General features: G+C 36.6%; 1 protein-coding gene across 1 annotated transcript; it reads right to left on the minus strand.

Moving 5' to 3' along the window:
* Positions 1–391: 391 nt before the first annotated feature.
* LOC123525632 (uncharacterized) lies at positions 392–20693 on the minus strand. The gene is made up of 5 exons (XM_053539107.1): positions 20477–20693; positions 15528–15669; positions 7342–7671; positions 2951–3074; positions 392–910 (listed from the first exon to the last, which is right to left on the minus strand). Exons 2-5 carry the CDS (start codon positions 15604–15606, stop codon positions 712–714), a joined length of 732 nt encoding a protein of 243 aa, XP_053395082.1. The 5' UTR covers positions 15607–15669; positions 20477–20693; the 3' UTR covers positions 392–711.
* Between the last annotated feature and the right edge of the window lie 6124 nt (positions 20694–26817).

Below are 26817 nucleotides of genomic sequence, written 5' to 3' on the forward strand. Positions count from 1 at the left end.
GGGGCTATAACTCATACATGACTGAATGAATCTGGACGCAAAACCCCAGGTGCACAACTACACATGCTGACCAACATTCCTGTAAGGTTTTGTGACTCTGCGTCAAATACTTTTGGAGCTAGGCGCGACACAACAATAAAATGACAAATACTACAAAGTCAGGGACCATAACTCCTACAGGACTGAATGAATCCGGACGCGAAACCCCGGGTGCACAACTACACATGCTGACCAACATTCCTGTAAAGTTTTGTGAATCTACGTCAAATACTTTTGGAGCTAGGCGCGACACAACATTCTCAGATGGACGGATGGAAGGAAGGACAAACAAGGGCAAATCTATATACCCCCCCACCCCAATTTGTCTCCTGGCATATTAACAACAACAACAACAACAACAAACTTTATTAGCAATATCGACATAACATGTCTTTGGCTAATGGACAGATATAACTATAATAAATAACTAGATCTACATGCACATGAGTAAACATTACAATTATATGTATAATGAAAGAAATTAACTATAACGTTTCTGCCCTTAATTTATATGACTCGTTGATAAATTTACAAATATTTATTACAGCTGATATGGAGTATGCATTTTTTCCTTAGCTTTAACATGACACCTCTACTAGTCTTGCAAAAGTCACATTCTTGAATATAAACTTAAAAAGACTATTTAAGCAGTAGATCAACAACACCCTGAATTTACAAACCTATCTTTCTTGTGTCTATGGTGAAGTTTGAGGACACAGTCACTCCACATGGCTCTTTAAGCGTAAGCTTTATTTCAAATGATTTTTTCATTGTAAAATCTCCACTATGTGAGCTGTTCCAGTTACAGTAGCCTGCTTCAACGTTCAGATCTCTACATACGTTCCATGACCCAGAGAATTCTGAAATTCTCCTGGAAACAAAACAAGAGGGCTATGATGACCCTCACATAACTCACCTGACTCAAACTGGTATATAATTTAATGGTACAGGACCGCTAAATAAAGCTACATGCCAAATATCTAAACTCTAGGTCTAAAGGTTTCAGACAAATAAGATATTTTTCAATACAAGTTTATCTAAAACAAGTTATGGGTTGAGCTAATTTTGACCCCAGGGGCATAATTTTAAGATAACTACTGTTGTAGCCCCTGTGACCTTGACCTTTGACCAGGTGACCCCAAAACCATAAGGGGTCATCTACTCTGCATGTCCAATCATCCTATGGAGTTTTAACATTCTGGGTCAGGTGTTTCTCAAGTTATCAATGAGAAATGGTTTTCCATGTTCAGGCCCCTGTTACCTTGACTTTTGATTGAGTGACCCTAAAAACAATAAGGGTCATCTACTAGGTAAGCCCTATCACACTATGAGGTTTGAAGCTTCTAAGTCAAATGGTTCTCTAGTTATTGATCAGAAATGAAGTGTGATGGATGGACAGACGGACATGGCAAAAACAATATGTCTCACCAGTGGGGGGTTGTGGGGAGACATAAATATAATATCTACCAAGAGTTTTAATTGATATTGATGAATAATGAAACAAGAGGGCCATGAAGGCCCTGTATCGCTCACCTGACCTTTTTGACCTAAAGATCATCAAGATTAACATTCTGACCAAGTTTCATTAAGATATGGTCATAAATGTGGCCTCTAAAGTGTTAACTAGCTTTTCCTTTGATTTGATCCGGTGACCTAGTTTTTGACCCAACATGACCCAGATTCGAACTTGACCTAAGACCATCAAGATTAACATTCTGACTAAGTTTCATGAAGATATATCATAAATGTGGCCTCTAGAATGTTAAAAAGCCTTTCCTTTGATTTGACCTAGTTTCCTCGTTTCTGACCCCACCTGATCCAGACTTGAGCTTGACCTACAAATCATCAAGATTAACATTCTGACCAAGTTTCATTAAGATATGGTCTTAAATGTTGCCTCTAGACTGTTAACAAGCTTTTCTTTTGATTTGACCTGGTGACCTAGATTTTGATCCTACATGACCCAGATTCAATCTGGACCTTGAGATCATCAAGATTAATATTATGACCAATTTTCATGAAGATACAGTCATAAATGTGGCCTGTACAGTGTTAACAAGGTTTTCCTTTGATTTGATGTCGTGACCTAGTTTTTGACCCCAGATGACCCAATATCAAACTCATCCAAGATTTTATTGAGGGTAACATTCTGACCAAGTTTCTTTAAGATTGGGCAAAAACTGTGACCTCTAGAGTGTTAACATGCTTTTCCTTTGATTTGACCTGGTGACCTAGTTTTGAGCCCATATAACCCAATATCGAATTCGTCCAAGACTTTTTTGAGGTTAACAGTCTGACCAAGTTTCATTAAGATTGGGCCGAAATTGTGATCTCTAGAGTGTTAACAAGCTTTTCATTTGATTTGACCTGGTGACCAAGCTTTTTACCCCAGATGACCCAATATTGAACTCGTCCAAGATATTATTGAGGGTAATATTCTGACCAAATTTCAATAAGATTGGGCAAAAATTGTAATTTCTAGAGTGTTAACAAGCTTTTCCTTTGATTTGACCTTGTGACCCAGTTTCTGACCCCAGATGACCCAATATCTAACTCATCCAAGATTTTATTGAGGGTAACATTCTGACCAAGTTTCATTAAGATTAGGCTAAAATTGTGACCTCTAGTTTGTTAACAGTCAAACTGTTGACGACGGACGGAGGACAATGGACACAGGGCGATAACAAAAGCTCACCTTGAGTACTTTGTGCTCAGATGAGCTAAAAAGTGAAGACGTAAAAAAAAGACAAATTATTATTGCAGAATATTGATCACTTAATATTTCAAAACATCTTTTTTTCACAAAACCAGCTATAATCTTAAATTATTATATCATAATATAACAGTTTACAAATGTTCAGAGAATTTTGCACTTTTACTCCAAAAATATTAAATTAGCAAAGATTCATACCAATGAAATTCTACATCTGGTGACTTGCCTCCTTTATAGTTGTCCCCGTAACTCCAAGAACACCTCATTGACTTGATGTAGTTTTCCACAATGCAATCCACATGTTCCACCTTTTCAGGCATAGCTAAATGGCAAAAAATAGTGATTATTTCAATTTTTTAGTTACTTAATTTACATTTTTCAATTTACTTAATAATATCACCATGAAATCATTTAACCTTTTTTGTAGTTTTGCCAAAATTAGCTATTTTGAAATTACATAATATTCATGGATTTCCAGCTTAAAGATTGTTTTTTGTTGGGTTTAACATCACACCGACACAATTAACTTTCCAGTTTTTGATGATGGACGAAGACCCCAAGTGCCCTTCCATGCATTAATTCATCATGGGTGGGCACCTGGGTAGAACCATCGACTTTCCACAAGCCACCTGGATGGCTTTCTTACATGAAGATTTCAATGCCCGAAGAGGGGCTCAAAGCCAGATCAGTGAAGTGCAAGTGACTAAAAGTCATCATTAACTGCTGGGCAACGGAAGCCCAAAAGATTAAAATCTTTGTTTTGGGATTAAACTTTCAGACCATGTGAAATCCATGAAAGCTGACCAACAATAATGTCAAAGTATAAAATATATTCATAAATTGTGCTATGTTATGTATGATGATTATCACAAACCTAAAATCAACTCTGGATTTAAACACTGTATTTAGCAAAATCTTAATCACTGTTTGTCCACAGATCTACTTAAAATTAAGATGAGAAGCTTTCTAATTTAATGTCAATAAATACATCTTAAAGAAAGGCCTAACAAATCTCATTTCCTTAGAATAAGATAAATAAACAAGAGGGCAATGAAGGCCCTGTATCGCTCACCTGACCATCAAGATTAACATTCTAACCAAGTTTCATTAAGATATGGTCATAAATGTGGCCTCTAGAGTGTTAACTAGCTTTTCCTTTAATGTGACCTGATGACCTAGTTTTTGACCCCACATGACCCAGATTTGAACCTAACCTAAAGATTATCAATGTTAACATTCTGACCAAGTTTCATGAAGATACAGTCATAAATGTGGCCTCTAGTGTTAACAAGTTTTTCCTTTGATTTGACCCAGTGAACTAGTTTTTGATCCCACCAGACCCAGATTTAAACTTGACCTAAAGATCATCAAGATTAATATTCTGAGAAAGTTTCATGAAGATATGATCATAAATGAGACCTCTAGAGTGTTAACTAGCTTTTCCTTTGATTTGACCTGGTGACCTAGTTTTTGACCCTACATGACCCAGATTCATACTGGACCTAAAGATCATCAAGATTAACATTATGACCAAGTTTCATGAAGTTACAGTCATAAATGTGGCCTCTACAGAGTTAACAAGCTTTTCCTTTGATTTGACCTGGTGACCTAGCTTTTGACCCAAGATGCCCCAATATCGAACTCATCCAAGATTTTATTGAGGGTAACATTCTGACCAATTTCATTAAGATTGGGCCAAAACTGTGACCTCTAGAGTATTAACTAGCTTTTCCTTTGGTTTGACCTTGTGACCTAGTTTTTGACCTCAGACGACCCAATATCAAACTCGTTCAAGATTTTAATAAGGGTAACATTCTGACCATGTTTCATTAAGATTGGGCAAAAATTGTGACCTCTAGAGTGTTAACAAGCTTTTCCTTTGATTTGACCTTGTGACCTAGTTTTTGACCTCAGACGACCCAATATCAAACTTGTCCAAGATTTTATTAAGGGTAACATTCTGACCAAGTTTCATTAAGATTGGGCCAAAATTGTGATCTCTAGAGTGTTAACAGTCAAATTGTTGACGACGGATGGACGACTGACACAGGGCGATCACAAAAGCTCACCTTGAGCACTTCCTGCTCAGGTGAGCTAAAAACATGTACTAGGATATTGGCAATTTGTAGAAAAAAATCAATATATTTAATAAATCTTAACATTATATAAATATAAATGCAGTTGTAAATGAAAAAAATACAATTATGTTTCGAATGTATGAAGCTTTACATCATTGCTGGACTATGAGGCACAGAACTGCTATGGAAAAGCTGAGTGCATTTTAATTTCAGGGTTTACTTTTTGTTGCATAGGATAATTAATCTAGACTATAAAGCGACACATTGAATCTTCTATTTTCATTATAGGATAGAGGGACTCATATCTTTTTGGAATAATATTAAACAAAGGAGTGTGGTGCATTATATCAAAGCAAAGTGACACATAAAAAACATTTAGGGGTACACAAAGGTGTGCGATACCTTAATCTGTCTCTTTAAATTTGTTGATAATCCTTTTCAACAACACTTTGAACAACAGTCATTTCCAAGAAAAAGAAAATTAGTTAACAGATTCTTATCACAATCTAACAAACAAGTTGGCAAATGCTTTAATAGGATAAGTAAATTGCAGCAAGGTAATTCCGAGAAAGTTTGGGTCAAGTTTAATGAAATTTGTGTAATACTAGATTTATCTATCTCCTCAGGCAGATAACATCTGAGATGCCCCATGAGAAAACCAACATAGTGCATCGCTCAACCAGCATGGATCTAGACCAGCCTGCGCATCCATACAGTCTGGTCAGGATCTATGCTGTTTGCTTTCAAAGCCTATTTCAATTAGAGAAACTGTTAGCGAACAGCATAGATCCTGACCAGACTGCGCAGATGCACAGGCTGGTCTGGATCCATGCTGGTCGCAAATGCACTATGTTGGTTTTCTCATGGTGTGGCTCATTTAAAGAAGAACCTACCTAAGCTATGGTGTTTATTATACTGAACTAAATGCATTTCATCTCCTTAGCAATTTGTAAGCTGTATTAACTACATAGTTTTCTGACAATTCAATACAAACTTCAATAAAATACTAAATTTCCCATACAAAACAGAAATTGTGGATGAATAAATGATTTTGACAAAAAAAGAAGTCAGAAAGTAACAAAACAAAATTTTAATGTTAACAGGTCAGTCTATCGAGGAGACAACATGCTCAACTATTGCAAATTGCTGGATGTTGAATTAAGACATATGTGAGGAAAATAAGACCTTAGAATCAATGGAGTGGCTAATTATAATGTACTTAACTATGCCATGTGATATGTGTGACTTTCTAGAAAAACTCTTTTTTAAGTTTGAAGCAAATCATTCAAGAAATTTTGACAAATAAATAAGAAGGAAGATCGAAAGTTTGTACGCAGATTTTAATGTTATCACTGATGTAAACACTGATACTGAAGATGGAGCAAGTAGGATATAATTAGCTTCTGTATATATTTGCAGGCTTTCAAGCACTATTTGGCAGAAACACTATAGGGCTATTTTTACCAAAAATGAGGGCTATTTTTGCCAAAAACAACGGCTACATTAGGACTAGATGCCCACGGGCAACATGTCAAGCCCACCCTTTGATCATATATAGTGATGCTTTTCATCATCACCAGGCCTGACTTGTCATGGCAAGGTGCATAGCGCTGAGAGGGGGTTGGTATGGGAGAGGGGCCTCTGTCTGTGTTAGGAAGAGTTGGGGTCTCTAGTCTACCTGAAAGTTTTTGATATACAGGTATGAAATTGAAACCACTGGTGTATTTTCTGGTCTAAATAATGAAGCATTGGAGAGGTATTCTTCTCAGTTTAGCGGGGTCAGGGGGCTCTCCCCTTGGAAAATTTTGAAATACAGGTATGAAATGGTGGGCGCTGATGTATTTTTTGTTCTAAATTTTGAGGTACAGAAGGGTGTACTCACTGTCCCCTAATTTTAGGGAGGTCAGGGTGCTGCCTCAACCTGGACAATTTTAAAATACAGGAATGAAATGCTGGATTGTAGTACATTTTTTGGTCTAAATTTTGGTGTGTGGGAGGGGGTATCCCTGTAATTTTAGGGAGCTAAGGGGACTCTTCATCTAGAAAATTTTGAAATAAATGTGTATGAAATGGTGGTCTCTGATGCATATTCTATCTAAAGTTTGAGGGACTGGAGGGGTACTCCTCCATTTGAAGGGAATCAGGGGGGGGTTTCCCCTTGGAAAATTTTGAAATAAAGGTATGGAATGGTGGCCTCTGGTGCATTTTTGGGCCTAAATTTTGAGAAAATATACAGTTGGGTGCAACTTAACAAAAAATTAGGAACAATTTGAAAAAATAAGGGCTTTTTTTAGGAATCTGGCTCTTTTTGAGCGTCTTTTTAGAAATTTAAGGGAGGTCTAAAAAAATAAGGATTTTTTAGGAATTTTAGGGCCACTTGAAAGCCTGTATTGGAAATCAAGCTTAAAGTTCATTACTGGAAAACTGTTGTGTTGAAATATCAAAACAAAACCTATATTGTAGACTGTGACAGAAGAACTGTCATTATGAATAAACTCTTGAGATGCTTACGGTAAACAGATGCTGTTGATGTATCACCGAGCTGCAGGGACGTATCATTAACAACGCCGAAAGTTTCCCAGTAGAAACATTCAACAAAAATGTATTTTGTGGTATTGATGTCGTAAATCGTAAATTCCGATGAGGTCTCATTTATCACAGTTATTCTTCCCTCGTCCACAGGTAGAAACTCCTTATTTGTGCTTTCATTTTTCACAGCGAAGCCAATGGAGTTGCTAGGATTTGGAGTACTAAGAAGCGTACATGTAAACGTGATATTCTGTGAGGTGCAAACATCGGGATCTATCGGGACAAGAGTGCCTTTGTGTAAATTTGCTGGATCTGTTCATGGAAGAAAATACATGTTATAACATTAAAAGCATAATACTGACATTAAGCACATTGGAGATCTCACTTACGGAAAACATTCAGCGTAGATACTACTGTTTCACTTGAGTTAATACAGGAATTACCCAGGGTGCAACAAACAACTAGATGTTGATCTGCTTCACTGACTTCATATACTGTAAATTCAGCGGTATTTTTCCCAATCTTTATAAGATCTTTTACACTTTTGAACTTGTCCTTTCCTGTAAAAAATCTTATTCGGTCTGTAGAGTCTGATTTCCTATGCAAAGAACTATTACACCTGAAAGTGATGTCTGATGAAGCACAAACTGCTGGATCCATTGGATAAAGACTTACGTCTGGTTCCTGGCTCTCCTTTGAAAATACTGTAAAATATTTGTTTTTGTGATCTGTTAGTATAGTAAAGCATAGGCTCAACAAACTGTTAGCAATTTACAGTGCAATCCCACTATTAAAACCACCAATGGTTCTTACACAAAATGGCCTTAATATAGCAGGGTGGTCTTATTAGTGGAACGGTCTAGGCGGTTGGGCATAAAGCATGTACATGTATATCATAGTGATCAATTTAATCTTTCTTTGGATAAATGTATACATTGCAGACATGTTTGTTTTGGGTTTAACGCCATTTTTCAACAGTATTTCAGTCATGTAACGGCGGGCAGTTAACCTATAACCAGTGTTCCTGGATTCTGCACCAGTACAAACCTGTTCTCCGCAAGTAACTGCCAACTTCTCCACATGAATCAGAGGTGGAGGACTAATGATATCAGACACAATGTTGTTTATCAAATAGTCACGGAGAACATACGCCCCGCCCGAGGATCGAACTCGCGACCCCAAGATCCGTAGACCAACGCTCTTACCTACTGAGCTTAGCGGGCGGGTTGCCACATTGCGGACATACGGCAGAAAACCTATTCTAGTCAAACATACTTGTAATAAAAGACACTCATAAGATAGTTCTATTTTATCTGTAAAATAATAAAAGACACTCATTATGATAGTTCTATTTTATCTGTAAAATAATAAAAGACACTCATTAAGATAGTTCTATTTTATCTGTAAAATAATAAAAGACACTCATTAAGATAGTTCTATTTTATCTGTAAAATAATAAAAGACACTAATTAAGATAGTTCTATTTTATCTGTAAAATAATAAACTTTATAGACACTCATTAAGATAGTTCTATTTTATCTGTAAAATAATAAAAGACACTCATAAGATAGTTCTATTTTATCTGTAAATTTAAATAATGCAATTTTTAAGTTAAGCATTAATCTAATGCATGATAAATATTATATAATAACATTGGAACTGTATTTCTCAAAACTTAATGTAATGGATGTATTTTTCATTTAACGACTTAATCATCGGCTTATTTAATAATGTTAACCAGATCAAAGACATTACAATATGAGAACTAGAATGTATCAGTAGGACACAGGGTGTGCCCCCCACTGGTACATTTGTCACAAATAAGGGGCAATAATTCAAATGTTTGCAGTCTTAAGGGGGTATAGCCTCAACAAACATTTTATGAAACGGATTCATTATTCTAGGTCATATACTTTTTGAGCTATGAGCATCACAAACAAAAAATCCACTATTTTGGCTATTTCAAGGGCCATAACTCTGTAATAAGCACTAGGATTCTCAAAAAAAGCCAAGTGTGTAAGATCACATCATGATAAAGACTCAAGCAAGGTTTCATGAATTTACATCAAATACTTTTTGAGCTAGGCACATAATTATGTGAAAATGTGCATTCTGTACTATTTCAGGGGCCATAACTCTGAAAATATGGGGCGGAGGTGCCAAGTTCATATCATGATAAAGACTCATGCAAAGTTTAATCAATTTATATGTAATACTTTTTGAGTAAGGCGCGTCACAAGGGGCCATAACTTTAAAAATAGGGGGTGGAGCCAGCCAAAAAAATAAAAGGTGTGCATGTTTATATCATGATAAAGACTCATGCAAGTTTTCATCCATTTATATCATACACTTTTTGAGCTAAGTGTGTCACAAGGTGAAAATGTGCATTTTTAACTATTTCAGGGGCCATAACTCTGAAAATATAGGGCAGAGGTGCCAAGTTCATATCATGATAAAGACTCACGAACTTCCGACGAATGCATGGATGGACTGACACTTGGACAAGACCAAATCTATATGCCCCCACCAATAATGGTGGGGGTGGGGTGGGGGGGGGCACAAAAACAATAGACATTTCGCCGATTGTATCAACTGTTCAGCCGTCACAAGAAATGTAAGAACATATGTAAAAAAAACATTTAATTTTCACCTAATTAATCCCAAAATCAATCAAAACAGATTGCTTTCATGTTGTAACACATCAGCTGTAAAGTATAGTCTGTGTGCACATGTACATCTGACTTGAGTTGGACTTATATTGCACTGATAAAATTGTTTGACTTTACCAATATGCTTTAGTTAAACCTAACAGTGAACAAAAATGTGTTTTTTTTCAAGTTAAGTATTACATATGTAAGTTATGTAATAAGAGCAAGAAGTGCTCGATCATCTTGATCAAGAATTACAGCCAAAACTTCTAATACTTGTACCAGGCAAATTGTCTGCCAAGTCCATCTAAAATTTCTTTTTGACTCTCTTACAAAATTGCATAGAAGCTGAAGTGAGTCCACAGCCAATTTATCGATTCCCTGAGGCCTGAAAGTGGCCAAGACGAACAAATATGAGAGCCTATAAGTTTACTTCGTGTAATTAGATTTTTACCAAAGCTGGAAATTCAAACTGATACTGTTTTCCCTTGTTATGCTTTTGTTATTCCAAATTAACCCTTAACCTGCTATATTTCTATAATGGACTGGTCCATCTTTCAATTTGGACAGTACCACTTATTACTCAAAGGGGTTTTCACTGAAAATTTACTGACTGAATAGCGAACAGTGCAGACCATGATCAGACTGCACGGATGTGCAGGCTAATCTTGGTCTGCACTGGTCGCAAATGCAAAACCAATCGCCGCCAGCAGGCTAAGGGTTAAAACACTACAAGCAATTTGTTTGGTGCTAAAGCAAAACTTGAGTTTGTAGTAAATAACTGGGTATCATTTACTTTTTAACATATATTTTCAAAAAATGGATTTAATGGAGACTGTATAAGTGATACATAAAATATTTTTGTTCCATTGTTGAAATAAATAATGATGCTACTTTTCCTGGCATGGACATTTGGCTGTCTCAATTAAATCAAAACTATTTTGATTAGTTACATTATTTGACATCAAAGTATCTTCTAATAGATTTGATTTTTTACATTAGATTAAGATTGTGGTGTATGTGTAGGTTACTAACCGAGTACTTTGGAGATGTTCATGAATTGAAAATACCCGCGCTCGTGCAAATCGTGACACTGAGAGCGCATAGCGCTTGAGATGTTACCACACGACTGCGGGTATTTTCAATTCATGAACACCGATCTAAGAGGTAATTACGTAACTGACTTACACAACGTCATTTTAATTCGTTAGTTTTTATTAATTAATTTATTTATTTATAAGTCATTCCTTTCCCCAGTCAGAAACTAGAAATGTGTCCATGGGACACAGATGCCCCCACTACATGACATTAAAATGACAATTTTTTCCCAGATCAGGGGCCATAACTCCTACAATACTGAATAAATCCGGACACGAAACCCCAGGTGCACAACTGCACATGCTGACCAACATTCCTGTAAACTTTGGTGACTCTAGGTCAAATACTTTTGGAGCTACGCACGACACAACATTAAAATGACCAATTTTTAACTAAGTCAGGGGCTATAGCTCCTACAAGACTAAATGAATCCGGACGCGAAACTCCAGGTGCACAACTGCACATGCTGACCAACATTCCTGTAAACTTTGGTGACTCTAGGTCAAATACTTTTGGAGCTATGCGCGACACAACATTAAAATGACCAATTTTTTACTAAGTCAGGGGCCATAACTTCTACATGACTGGATGAATCCGGACGCGAAACCGCAGGTGCACAACTACACATGCTGACCAACATTCCTGTAAAGTTTTGTGACTCTATGTCATATACTTTTGGAGCTAGGCGCGACACAACACTAAAATGACCAATTTTTACAAAGTCAGGTGCCATAACTCCTACATGACTGAATGAATCCGGATGAGAAACCCCAGGTGCACAACTGCACATGCTGATAAACACTCCTGTAAACTTTGGTGACTATAGGTCAAATACTTTTGGAGCTACGCACGACACAACATTAAAATGACCAATTTTTAACTAAGTCAGGGGCTATAACTCCTACAAGACTAAATGAATCCGGACGCGAAACCCCAGGTGCACAACTGCACATGCTGACCAACATTCCTGTAAACTTTGGTGACTATAGGTCAAATTCTTTTGGAGCTATGCGCGACACAACATTAAAATGACCAATTATTTACTAAGTCAGGGGCCATGACTCCTACATGACTGGATGAATCCGGACGCGAAACCACAGGTGCACAACTACACATGCTGACCAACATTCCTGTAAAGTTTTGTGACTCTATGTCATATATACTTTTGGAGCTAGGCGCAACACAACACTAAAACGACCAATTTTTACAAAGTCAGGGGCCATAACTTCTACATGACTAAATGAATCCGGACGCGAAACCCCAGGTGCACAACTACACAATCATGCTGACTAATATTCATTTAAAGTTTTGTGACTCTACGTCAAATACTTTTGGAGCTAGGCGCGACACAACATTCTCGGAAGGACGGACGGACGGACGTATGACGGACGGAAGGACGGACGGACAAGAGCAAATCTATATGCCCCCCCCCCCCCCCCCCCCAAAGTGGGGGCATAAAAAATGATTGTGGGAATTACTTTAACTTAAGCAGGTAAATTGAAATACATAAAATGATATTAAAAAAAGTTTATGAAAGTTCTGCTAATTCCCCAATGTAAATGCATTTTTGTTAGCTGATTATTTGTTGGGAGCTTTTCTTTGTTTGATTTTACAGAAAAACAAACAATTAACGTCAGTATGGTGATAATTAACAATTATGTATCCGTAAATGGTATCGTCTGTTTATCTGTTTAACTGAATGAAAAGTCTGCAAATTTGATTCATTGTTGTTTTTCGTTTGATCTTTTTAATGCACAACTCCACACTTTGGTTGCATGCTTATAAAACATTTTTCATGATAAACTTAGTTTCCGGCTCTGCATTTACGATTTCGTTGTGGTCGTCGTCATCATCATCATCATTTAACAATAAAAATTAAAATGATAATCTTCTTCCTCACTCCTCCCCTGTTTAGTACTGAGCCGTGAATGTATCTCAAGCATATTGTAGATAAAAAACATGACGTTCGTAATTCAAAGGTCAAAATTAATAACAATATTTAAAAAACTAGAAATGTGTCCATGGGACAAAGGGGGCCCCCACTACATTGACAATTAAGGACACAGATCAACTAACTCATTTCTCTTCGTAATGACTACATGTAGGTAAAATATTTCGGAGCTACGCACAACAAAACATTAAAATGACAATTTTTTCCTAGGTCAGGGGCCATAACTCCTAAAAATACTGAATGAATCCTAAACGCGAAACCCCAGGTACACAACTGCATATGCTGATCAACATTCCTGTAAACTTTAGTGATTCTAGGTCAAATACTTTTGGAGCACGCGCACAATATTAAAATGACCAATTTTTTACTAAGTCAGGGGCCATAACTCCTACATGACTGAATGAATCTGGACGCGAAACCCAGGTGCACAACTGCACATGCTGACCAATTTCATTCCTGTAAACTTTGGTGACTCCTAAGGTCAAATACTTTTGGAGTTAAGAGCGACACAACATTAAACTGACCAATTTTTAACTAAGTCAGGAGCCATAACTCCTACACGACTGAATGAATCCGGATGCAAAACCCCAGGTGCATAACTACACATGCTGACCAACATTCCTGTAAAGTTTTGCGACTCTACATCAAATACTTTTGGAGCTAGGCGCGACACAAAACTAAAATGACCAATTTTTACAAAGTCAGGGGCCATAACTCATATAAGACTGAATGAATCCGGATGCGAAACCCCAGGTGCACAACTACACATGCTGTCCAACATTCCTGTAAAGTTTTGTGACTCTACGTCAAATACTTTTGGAGCTAGGCGTGACACAACACTAAAATGACCAATTTTTACAATGTCAGGGGCCATAACTCCTACAAAAATTAATGAATCCAGACGTGAAACCCCAGGTGCACAACTACACATGCTGACCAACATTCCTGTAAAGTTTTGTGACTCTACGTCAAATACTTTTGGAGCTAGGCACGACACAACATTCTCGGAAGGACGGAAGGACGGACGTACGCACGGACGGACAAGGTGATTATATGCTCCCCCTTTCAGGAAGCATAAAATCATTCAAATGGAATGTGCTTCGGACATGCACAACTACACTTAGTACGGATGATAATAATACAATGTTTGATAAGTATGGAAATTTAGTTGTGGAACAATTTACCGCTGAACATCAGACAAAGTTCTTCAATTGACTGCTTTAAGAAAATGTTGAAAACACATTTCTTCAGAGACTACTTTGCATTATTCTAAGTTTTGACGGAGTTTTAAAACAATGATGCTAGTGACAGTGATAGAAATTTATTTATTTCAACTTGTAATGTACAACGCCATTGAATATGTTTTAAATGTAGAAATAGGCGTTTAAGCAAATAAACCAGTTTCAGTTTCAGTTTCAGTTTCAGTTTAAGTATGGCATATAAGGACCATGAAATAGCGCAGACAAATTTTTTCCATACATATATAAAGAACAAGCAAATGCGATGAATTGGTATCCCCTGCTGAAAGGGTTTGTGGTGAGGAACGGCAAAAAATTATATCTGGCAAAAAGTTAAGGATGTTACTATAAGAAGCAAATAATTTCATTAGTCAAAATTAATTTAACAGAAAATGAATGCTTTTTTTGGGGGGTTGGGGAGGGCAGCAGGGGTGACAGGGTGAGGGTACAAAACTTCACATGTTGTTTATAAATATTGATGGAAAATTAAAAATGAAAAAAAAAAAAAAAGAAAAAAAAATGGGGGGGGGGGAGGCATGATCGGGGTGGTGAGCATGACTGGGTGGAGGAGTGAGGTGGGGGAACGGTTCAACTTTGCATGTTGATAAATATTCATGGAAGGTTTGAAAAAAAAAAAAAAGGAATGAAATTTTTTTTTTTTTTTTTTTGGTGGGCTGGGGGGGTGGGTGGGGGCGTTGGGAGGGGGAGGGTGTGTGACCAAGGCAAGGTGATGACCAGGTGTGGGTACACAACTTCACATGTTTATAATAAATGTTCAGCTGCGGACGGACATTTTTGGGCATTTTTCATTAAATCAAGGGCAATAACTCTAAGGGAAATTGACCAATCAAAAAGAACAAACTTGACGGGCATCATTGCAGTATGTTGGTTCATGTTTATTTCAAGTTTCATGAAATTCTTCCTGCTAGTTACTGAAAAATGGCTGTGGACGGACGCACGGACGGACAATGCCATTTCAATACCCCCGTCCCGATTTCATAGGCGGGGGATAAAAAAAATAATAAAGGGCCATAACTAAGTGAAAAATCATCCAAAGGGAACCCACTTCACATATGCACAACTTGACTTAGTACATATACCAATGATAATTACAAGGTTTGTTGGAAATCCGGAAAATAATTGCTGAGAAATAGTGCAGACAGAATCCAGTATTATAGCCCCCGGATACTATTATCTGGGGGTATAATTATACTCAAATTTAAGTCAACTTACCTTCGAAGAAGAAACCAAACACAGCAGAGCATGACACAGTATATGCTAGCCAGATTCTTACTGTATACATGGCACTCATGTTGAAATATTCCTATAGGAAACAGTTATAGTTCATCCATATCTTCTTAGTTCTCTGAAGCTTCTGAAATATATAGACAGAAACAAAACCTAATATGTATGGACAATGAGAATGATATATTTTTTCCACTTCCGGCAGACGTCTGTTTGATTGGGATTTTCTTCTAAGCTTTTCTAAAGCTTCTTGGAAGCTATTCTCTTGGGCCCAAATGAACGGGGCAGTTGACAAACAAGCCTGTCAGGTGAGGTTCTCGCATAAATGGTAAGATGCCAATTTGGCAGCTTTCACCAGGGCCAAGTTCAGTGTACAACTAGAAAATGCTTTTGTAAAAATAATGGAGGTAAACCATTAGCCGGACAAATATTTTGATGGTGTTTAGCTGTTAATTTGATGTCGAAATAAGTAATTAAACTATTTCTACTCTTTTCTTTATCATTCATCTCTTCAAAAATGCACATGAAACATAACCCGGCATTCAATAGCAGCTACGAAAGCAAACTGAGGTTGACTATAAAAACTCAAATTTCGTCTAACACAAATTATTGATAATTCCAAAAGATATATAATAACAAGAGGACAATGATGGTCCTGAATCGCTCACCTGTCCCCACATGACCAAGTTTTGAACTGAGTATGACATCAATTTTTTTATTATTTGACATAGTGACCTAGTTTTTGAGCTCATGTGACCCAGTTTTGAATCTGACCTAGATATCATCAAGATAAAAATTCTGACCAATCTTCATGAAGATCCATTGAAAAATATGGCCTCTAGAGAGGTCACAAGGTTTTTTATTATTTGACCTACTGACCTAGTTATTGATGGCACGTGACCCAGTTTCGAATTTGACCTAGATATCATTAAGGTGAACATTCTGACCAACTTTCATGAAGATCCATTGAAAAGTATGGCCTCTAGAGAGGTCACAAGGTTTTTCTATTTTTAGACCTACTGACCTAGTTTTTGATCGCAGTTGACCCAGTTTCAAACTTGACTTAGATATCATCAAGATGAACATTCTGACTAATTTTCATGAAGATCCATTCAAAATTATGACCTCTAGAGAGGTCACAATGTTTTTCTATTTTTAGACCTACTGACCTAGTTTTTGACCACAGTTGACCCAGTTTCGAACTTGACCTAGATATCATCAAGATGAACATTCAGACCAATTTTCATACATATCCCATGAAAAATATGGCCTCTAGAGAGGTCACAAGGTTTTTTGATTATTTGACCTACTGACCTAGTTATTGAAGGAACATGACCCAGTTTCGAACTTGACCTAGATATCATCAAGGTGAACATTCTGACCAACTTTCATGAAGATCCATTGAAAAGTATGGCCTCTAGAGAGGTCACAATGTTTTTCTATTTTTAGACCTACTGACCTAGTTTTGGATCGCACATGACTCAGTTTCGAACTTGACCTAGATATCATCAAGATTAATATTCAGACCAACTTTCATACAGATCCCATGGAAAATATGGCCTCTAGAGAGGTCACAAGGTTTTTCTATTATTTGACCTACTGACCTAGTTATTGTCGGCATGTGACCCAGTTTCGAACTTGACCTAGATATCATCAAGGTGAACATTCTGACCAACTTTCATGAAGATCCATTGAAAAGAATGGCCTCTAGAGAGGTCACAATGTTTTTCTATTTTTAGACCTACTGACCTAGTTTTTGATCGCACATGACTCAGTTTCGAACTTGACCTAGATATCATCAAGATGAATATTCAGACCAACTTTCATACAGATCACATGAAAAATATGGCCTCTAGAGAGGTCACAAGGTTTTTTTATTATTTGACCTACTGATCTAGTTATTGACGGCACATGACCCAGTTTTAAACTTGACCTAGATATCATCAAGTTGAACATTCTGACCAGCTTTCATGAAGATCCATTGAAAAGTATTGCCTCTAGAGAGGTCACAAGGTTTTTCTATTTTTAGACCTACTGACCTAGTTTTGGACCGCACGTGACCCAGTTTCGAACTTGACCTAGATATCATGAAAAATGTGACCTCTAGAGTGGTCACAAGCAAAAGTTTATGCACGCACGGACGGACGACAGACGCTGCGTGATCACAAAAGCTCACCTTGTCACAAAGTGACATGTGAGCTAAAAATAGTGCAAAAATTGACAGCCCTGCATTTTATGTAACTATTTCTGTAAAATTAAAAGTAGCGCATGTTATCAGCAGACAATCATTATGCAGTTTAATTATTTCTTCCCCACTCGATACCTTGGCAAGTGTGAACTACTGCGCATGCGCAATGCTATCTTCATGCCCCGTTAAGACAGAAAGTTGTTTTTTAAACACAAGTGAGTTATCATTATTAAACCTACCTTTATATATTCTTGTTATATAGTGATTTGTTGTAGATATGAAGAATAAACATCTAATTGATCTAGATGAAACAATTACATGAATAACAACGAAATGAAGCGGATATTACATGTGTCCGGAAACTGGTCCTGTCCAGAAACAGGTTCCCAACCAGTATAGTATACGCTCTAATATTCGCCCTGTTCTTTTCCATTGAAACTTTTGATGTTTATTTTGTATGAACAGGAAAAGGAAAGGTGCTTTAAAAGTTATGTCATCGCTGCTTAGTGATAACTGACCGCTGTTTTGATGATGTCCGCGTATAGTCAGGGAGAAAGTTCCTTAGATGACTTCGCAGTTGTTCCATCTGGTGAGCAGAATGGCCAGGAGGCTGATTTTAATGTTAAATGCTATAAATTGTATGCAGTTCATAATTTATATAGTTTACAAAATTAATGGAAAGGAAAAATGATGTAAATATAAGAAATGAAACTAATTTTTTCGGTGTTCATGCGAAATGAATAACAGAACAGGATCGGCAAATTAAACATGAATCGCTAGTGCGATTCATGGATTTGCAGATCCTATTCTGTCGTTCATTTCGCAAGAACACCGAAAAAAATCATTTCATTTCTTAAACAGTATGTGTATTATAGTGTAATCCGGTATACATTTGTACTACCACTAAATAAACTGAAAGTTTTTTTTTTAAGAAACTCGAGTGTTATTGCATTACATTTAATTATGAATATAGCTGTACATACACAATCAATTATACATTTAGTAATTTATAAGATGAATACATTTGATGAGGATCGATTTTCTACTGTAACATTGCATGTGAATATCTTGAGATGAAATATTTTAGTAAAAGATGGGCAATGGATATCTTTAATAAAATTACATTATCATTTTATCATAGCATGCAATGATTACAATTTAAATGTGCTGGCAAAACCTAAGTCAAATCAGGGCCATAATTTGATATAATTCAACCAAAGTACTTGCAGTATCACGCGTAATGGATTGTTTGAAGTTTTAATCCAGTGAATATCATGTAGCTGTTACTGAGAAATAGCTTGGTTACATTTAACTACATCCAAGACTTAAAACAAATTTTCTAAGTAAACAAGTATGCCCATGGGCAGAATGTCGAGCCTGCCAGCTGTCAAGTGTGACCTTGACCTTAGACCTAGGGACCTGGTTCTAAAAATGCACAACCGTCTAATAATGGTGAACATTCATGCCAAGTTACATCACAATCTCACCATGTATGAAGAAGAAATGCTACGGACAAACTTCAATTTGACCTTTGACCTCCAACTGTGACCTTGACCTATGAGATAGGAACATGGGGTTTACGCATGACAAGCCTTCTCACTGAGTTAAACAACATTCATGCCAAATATAAACAAGATTGGTACATGCATGTCAATGTTATGGTCCGGACAAAATTGGACGGACCCAAGAATGCACGCACGCACGCACGCACATGCACCAACACGCCAAAAGTGATGGCTAAATCGAGCTCACTGCAAGTGGGCTCGACAAAAAATGGGCATAAAATTAATTGAGTATTGTGTAAAGTAATGCAGTTGTACTGAGATACAGCTAAATAGATAGTAATGCATGCAATTAAAACTTTAACTGATTTTAACTGATATTTAAGTCTCACTGGTCTCCCCTGGCCTCGGAAAGTTGTAGCCTCTTTTTGAGAGAAATTGCCAAATTGAATCCGAATTGCTGGAATTTGGCCACATTTTAATAAAATTCTTGTAGCCACTTTCAAAAAATCTGTAGCCAGTGTTTGAAACTGTACTTAGTATTTGGCCACATTGGCAAAGCAGGGGAAGCCCAGAGTCTAAAAGGGCAATAATTTACATTAAATTCAATCAAGATATCAAGAGTAATCTGATTGCATTGTTTCAGCAGGTCAGACGGGGAAGTAATATTTTGTGAAGTTTCCGTCCATTATGCAGACAGTTAACTGAGCTATGCTAAAATAACTCTATTTTGGTTCAGCAACCAGGATACGAAAATCAAAATTTTAAAAACACCATCAGTGAAAACTTTCACCTGTATTAACCTTTACCATGCTGGACACCATTGGTTCTGCCTTTGATACCAATGTAGATCATGATCAGCCTGCATGCACATCCATGCAGTCAGTGATCATGATCTACATTTTCGCTATTCAGTCAGTATCTTTTTAAGCACCCCTTTTAACAGTTAATGGTACTGTTCAAATTTGAAGATGGACAGGTTTATTACAGAAATTTAGAAGGGAAAGGGTTAGAAGCACTTATATAAGCAAACACAAATAAATATAATGTTCAGATGTTAAATTTTCAAACAATTTAATCTGTTACTAAACCAAAATCTGATTAACATCACATCTTAGCATAATGATATAAATTGTAAACAGGGCCAGTGAACATTAATTTGGGCTTGATATTATACGTATTTCGCAAGCCCGGCTTGATTGTGATGTTTTTTGTCAGTGCTAAAGAATGTTAGAAGTGAATAATACCTGTCCAGGCGATAATCAAATCCATACCCAATAAAAGCTTAATCCATTACAATGTATTGATAGTTTTCGACACATTCAAAAGTATTTAACCATCCTACAAAAAAAATGTCAATACAGTTTCACATTATGCTGTTCATGAAGCGTTATGAAATTTCATATGAAGTGCATTACCGATAACTATCTGTCTTCAAACACAACTTATGTTTCATGCACTCGCATTTAACAACTTATCAGATAAACAATCTGGTAAACAAATCTAAAGGATTTGTCCTGATAAACATTTAAAGAAAACAAAATGTACAGAAATATCTCACAAGCACTGACCCCGCGCCCCCCCCCCCCCCCCCACACCCCCACTAGATTTTCGCTAAAAATGATCTTAGTTCCGTCATATTGTGAACATATGAACATAAGTTTTTTTTTCTAAACTGTCTAAAAAATGCCAATTATTTAACAACAAACAAGAGCTGTCACTAATGGTGACAAATGCCCCCGCAGCACCTTGACCTTTGACCTGGTGACCTTGACCTTTGACCTGGTGACCCCAAAGTCAGTAGGGGTGGTGTACTCAATAAGTACTATCAGCATGTGAAGTTTGAAGGTCCAGGGTGAAGTGGTTCGCGAGTAAAGTGCCTTCATGCAAAAAGTTAACGTTGGCCCCTTTGACCGTGACCTTTGACCTGGTGACCCCAAAGTCAGTAGAGGTGCTGTACTCAGTAAGTACTATTAGCATGTGAAGTTTGAAGGTCCTGGGTGAAGTAGTACGCGAGTAAAGTGCTTTCATGCAAGAAGTTAATGTTGGCCCCTGTGACGTTGACCTTTGACCTGGTGAACCCTAAGTCAGTAGGGGTGGTGTACTCAATAAGTACTATCAGCACGTGAAGTTTGAAGGTCCTGAGTGAAGTGGTTCGCGAGTAAAGTGCCTTCATGCAAAAAGTTAACGTTGGCCCCTGTGACCTTGACCTTTTATCTGGTGATCCCAAAGTCAGTAGGGTTGCTGTACTAAGTAAGTACTATGAGCATGTGAAGTCTGAAGGTCCTGAGTGAAGTGGTTCGCGAGTAAAATGCCTTCAGGCAAAAAGTTAATGTTGGCCCCTGTGACCTTGACCTTTGACCTGGTGGCCCAAAGTCAGTAGGGGTGGTGTACTCAATAAGTACTATCAGCACATGAAGTTTGAAGGTCCTGGGTGCAGTGGTTCGCGAGTAAAGTGCCTTCATGCAAAAAGTTAACGTTGGCCCCTGTGACCTTGACCTTTGACCTGGTGACCCCAAAATCAGTAGGCGTGGTACACTCAATAAGTACTATCAGCACGTGAAGTTTGAAGGTCCTGGGTTTAGTGGTTCGCGAGTAAAGTGCTTTCATGCAAAAAGTTAACATTGTGACGAACTAATGAACAAACAGAATGACAGTTGAAAATTAATATGCCTCCCTTCGGGGGGCATAAAAATCATGCCAGAGTTGGAGAATCTGAAACCCATGGGAACGTTGCTGCCGCAATAAAAATTTTCCAGTGTTCTTACCAATACACTGCGGAGGAATATACATACTTAGTGGTTGCTAAATAAAAAGCTTTATAATTAAGGCAGTTTTACCTCAGTATCTCGGATACAAACTCTTTTTAATTTCAAATGGAAAAAATTGTAAACACAACTAATATTCTCGTGTGTTTCCATAACATATGATATGTCAGTAAAATTTAGATTTAAAGCATTCTTAAAAAATATAGCAAAAATTTTCTGATATAAAAGTTTTTATTTCATGTTTTCCAGTGAATTATAGAGTTTTCTCAGTGAAATAAAAGTGATAATCCACAGTTTTGAAACAGTAGATTATCATTTTTATTTTTCACTGTTTTTGCCGAACCAGTTCCGGTCCTCCGTCACGACTGAAGTCAAATTGTATACCGAGCGTTATGAATACCGGGGACCATAAAGACAATGACGTTGTAAAAATGACGTCATTTGTGTTATGCTTTCTGTTGATCTTTCCTGCAATTTTAGACATTTTATAAATTATGCAACAAAAGTACAGATTTTACACATGAAATAAAAAGAAAATTTGTTTGTGTCAGTGAAATATCAGTTTTATTTCACTCGTGAGCACCAAAAAGTCATTTTCACTCGTGGCTACGCCACTCGTGAAAATATCAGTTATTGATGCTCACTTGTGAAATAAAATTGATATTTCACTGAAACAAACAAATATCCTATATTTCTTTTTTTCTGTTGTTGTATGATCTGAGGTCAGTGCCTTTAAGATGGCAATACTACCTGAGAGAGCTGGCATCTAACCTGCATTTTTTTAAAAATACAGTACCGCAGTTAACATTTTCTCAAGGGTCAGCTAATTTTACATGTTTTGTTGGGTTTAACATTGCACCAACACAATTATTATAGGTCATATATGGCGACTCCGGGCAGCTTTGATGGTGTAGGAAAATCCCAGGTGACACCCGATGCATTATTTCATCATGTAGACACCAGGGTAGAAGAACCACCAACCTTACCTTAGCCAGCTGAAATCATGGCTTCCTCACATAAAGAATTCAATACACCGAGTGAGGCTCGAACCAACAACAGTGTGAGTGGCAAGCGATTCAAAGTCAGAGAGCGAGGAACCTTAACCTATTGGCCAAATAGACCCCTCTGTAAGTTTGAGAAAATAACTTTCATTTGTTATCATATCTATATAGGTTATATTTTTGACTGTAGTCAAGATCAAATTAATATTACAACTATTAAAACTCTATTAACTTACTTTCTATATAGCTTCCTTATGAAATGATATGAAGATGCAGAGCAAAAGTTGGCTATCTGCATGAAGATTAGCCCCCTTTTGCTCTACACTCTCAAATTGTATCCAATTAAGTTCTTAATTTCCTAAAAGTTCACAACTAAAGTAAAACTTAACATCTGCAAACAAGTTTTGATTTGTTCAATATTACAAAAACTGGTCAAAATCTGAGATGATTTCAACAGTCAGTAAATTACTGTCAGATCAATATTTGACGCAACCAGGTTTTTCCTTTATAAGACAATACTAAACTTCATTTTAAAGAACTTAAAGGGAGGTAATTATGAGCATTTCTTTTTTTGACTTTCAAAATATCTTTCTTCCTTTTGAATTTATCATCAGAAACTGCCCTTACGAAAATGAAATATGGAAACAAGCTGGCATTAAGCTGCAAGGAAACTGTCAATGATCTGGCAACAGTCTGTCAAAAAAAAAAGGTAACTGGAAATAATCTGACTCCTATATGGGAACAAAACTTCCAAGAAAAAAAGTTAGCTGAAAATAATATGGACACTATTTCCATATTATTTCCAGTTTCTGGGAATAATCTGCAAACTATATGACAATAAACTGGCTCATAACAATCAGCATGTAAACACACTGACAATATTGTCAGCTTGTTTCCAGTGTCTGGAAGAAATCTGGCTGGAAAATGGCAAGAAACTGGAAATAAAAAACATAATTTCTATAATCGAATTGAATGAGTACTGAGATACCAGCTTGCATACAAAAACTTAAGCAAAAAATGCTATGTGGAAAAAGGGGCTTAATTTTGGAAAAAAGTATAGTTATGGGACCTGCTTAGTACATGTCAGGTCATGACATTGAACAAGTGTGTAATTAGTTTCAATCTATAATTTTGTAAAAAAAAAAAAAAAAAGAAAAGAAAACATAGGGACATGTCCAATAACTTCTATTCTTTGAATAATCGAGATAAAAATTACATAAGTGACAATATTGTATGGATTTTCTGTCTGTCTGACAGTACATTGGATATAAATTTACTCAGAGCAGATTCTGACAATGCACTGGCTACACAATGGCAATACACTGGCAATATACCCATCTTAGCAATTTTCACAGCAAAACAAATATTACAAGACACCTTATCAAAATAGCCGAGTGTTGCATTTTTCCCTCCAAAACTATTTTCAGTTTTCAATAGTTTTCCAGCACTGATGGTCACATTGTAAAGGTACTTTTTCATCATTTTACAGTTACTTGTTTTCATTGTAACACAGATTCTGTCCGCAACAAGTATTTTTGCTAAACAGATACAGAAATTTTAAAAGTCATGTATTTTCGCTACCCTGTAAAATTAAACTTGCAGATTTACCATAATCTTTGTCAAATTTCCTTTGGTTTCAATATTATATTATTGATAACTGAAATATTGCAAATCTTAATTTGTATTAAAATTGAGTCACAAGCAAATGAAGGTTTTAAGTCGCATTAAAATTCATATTAAACATTAATAAGGATAAATAGAAAAAAATATATACTGACACTAAACTGGAAACAAACTTCCCATACACTGACATGCTATGACAATACAATGGTAATAAAGACAATTTTCTAGGGGGAAATAAAAAAAATTAGTAACACTGAGTAGTAAGCGATATATTGGGATACTAGTCCATCTTTAGCTCAGTAGGTTAGAGCGTCGATCTACGGATCATGGGGTCGCGAGATCGATCTTAGGACGGGGCTTATGTTCTCCGTGACTATTTGATAAATGACATTGTGTCTGAAATCATTAGTCATCCACCTCTGATTCATGTGGGGAAGTTGGCAGTTACTTACAGAGAACAGGTTTATACTGGTACAGAATTCAGGAACACTGGTTACGTTAACTGCCCCCTGTTACATGACTGAAATACTGTTGAAAAACAGCATTAAACCCAAAACAAACAAACAAAACTAGTCCATCTGCCACACTAATGTATACCCGCGTTACATGACTGAAATACTGTTGAAAAACGGCGTTAAAACCCAAAACAAAAAAACACTAATGTATAAGTGCTCATAACTTTGTACTGCATAAAGGAATTTAGTTAAAACTTTAAATAATGATATTTTGCTAAAGTGTTTCTCTTGTCCATGTAAGAGAGCCTGGCATGTTGTGACTGACTATACACTGACCAATACAATGACAACACACTGGCAATATGCCAGTGTGTTGTCAGAAAAATATTTCCAGTTGACTGGCTGTGCACTGACAATACAAGGACAACAGACTGGAAAGTCCAAAAAGCCGCTTGTTGTCAGTTGTGTATCCAGTGTGTTGCCAGATTGACATTGCATACCAGTTTGTTGCCAGATTGTTGTCAGTGTTTATTTCCAGATACCTCTATATAATTTAGCTCCTTCAAAAAGTTTTATATGAAAAATCAATGAAATTTTGTTAAAACGTCATTACAAACATCACTGACAACAAACTGTATATAAACTGACAGCAGACTGGAAGTTAAATTTTACAGCTGGTTTTCAGGTCTGGAAATCAGCTGACAAGCACATGGACACATGATGGTTATTAAGTGGCAACACACTGGATCAGTTTATTGTCAGCTCTGGAAATAGGCTGGCAAGTAACTGGATTTTAGAGTATTATTGACTGGAAACACACTGGACATAAACTGACCACACACTGACAATAGGGAAGGTTTTTCATAAGGGCGCTACTGATCAATTTGACGGGGTGTTTTCCATTATAAATTTCATGCCGTTTGTAAAAATTTTACTACTGTCTTTATTTTTTTTTATCTTATCATGTTCATCTCAATATCTAATGTTCAAGGTAACTGGGCCACCATAATTAATCATTCCCATATGTAAACAAATTTTACACAGGAAAAAAAATACATCTTGTAGCTATAAAATAAGCATTCTTAAAAACAAGAGCTGTCTAAATGACAGCATACAATATTATTATGGAATCATGCAAAGTAATAATACAGTACGTGTAATATAATTAATACTCAGAATTTAAGCTTTCCCTGTTTTTCCTAAAGTACAAGTTTAAAAGAAAACTGGTAAATTGTAACAGGATTTAAAGTACTGGGAGAAGCGCAGCCAGCTATTAAATTTAACTAATGTTTGTTTGGTTTAGGTTTTAAACGCCATTTTTCAACAGACTATTTCAGTTAACCTAACCAGTGTTACTCATTCTGTACCAGTATAACCCTATTCTCTGCAAGTATACCTGCCAATATCCCCACATTGTATGAATCAAGAGGTGGAGGACGAATTATATCACACACAATGTCTTCTATCAAATCATCACTGAGAATATATTACACAACGCCTGAGGATCGAACTACAAACCCGCAATAACCCTTAGTTATGTCCCCTTTTAACTTGGAAGTTTTTTACTGGCAAACTGTAATTCAGAGTCAAGCACTGAGAAAAGTCGAGTGCGCTGTCTTATGGACAGGTCATGTTGTTAGTGTAATTATTTGCTTAAAAAATGTTTCCCATAATGAAAAAAAACTGTTCTTGGTTTTATTTCTTTAACTATAGATTTTGCTTTCTTGATTTTTAGTACCAA

The sequence above is a fragment of the Mercenaria mercenaria genome, chromosome 3, assembly GCF_021730395.1.
Source record: "Mercenaria mercenaria strain notata chromosome 3, MADL_Memer_1, whole genome shotgun sequence".
NCBI lineage: Eukaryota > Metazoa > Mollusca > Bivalvia > Venerida > Veneridae > Mercenaria > Mercenaria mercenaria.

Excerpts from the sequence above, each read along its gene's own strand:
- LOC123525632 (XM_053539107.1), bottom strand. The coding sequence starts at position 15,606 with ATGAGTGCCATGTATACAGTAAGAATCTGGCTAGCATATACTGTGTCA. Across the intron at positions 3,075-7,341 it reads ATCAACAGCATCTGTTTACC|CTATGCCTGAAAAGGTGGAA; the intron begins GTAAGCATCTCA and ends TTTGCCATTTAG. Across the intron at positions 911-2,950 it reads CCAGATGTAGAATTTCATTG|GAGAATTTCAGAATTCTCTG; the intron begins GTATGAATCTTT and ends TTTTGTTTCCAG.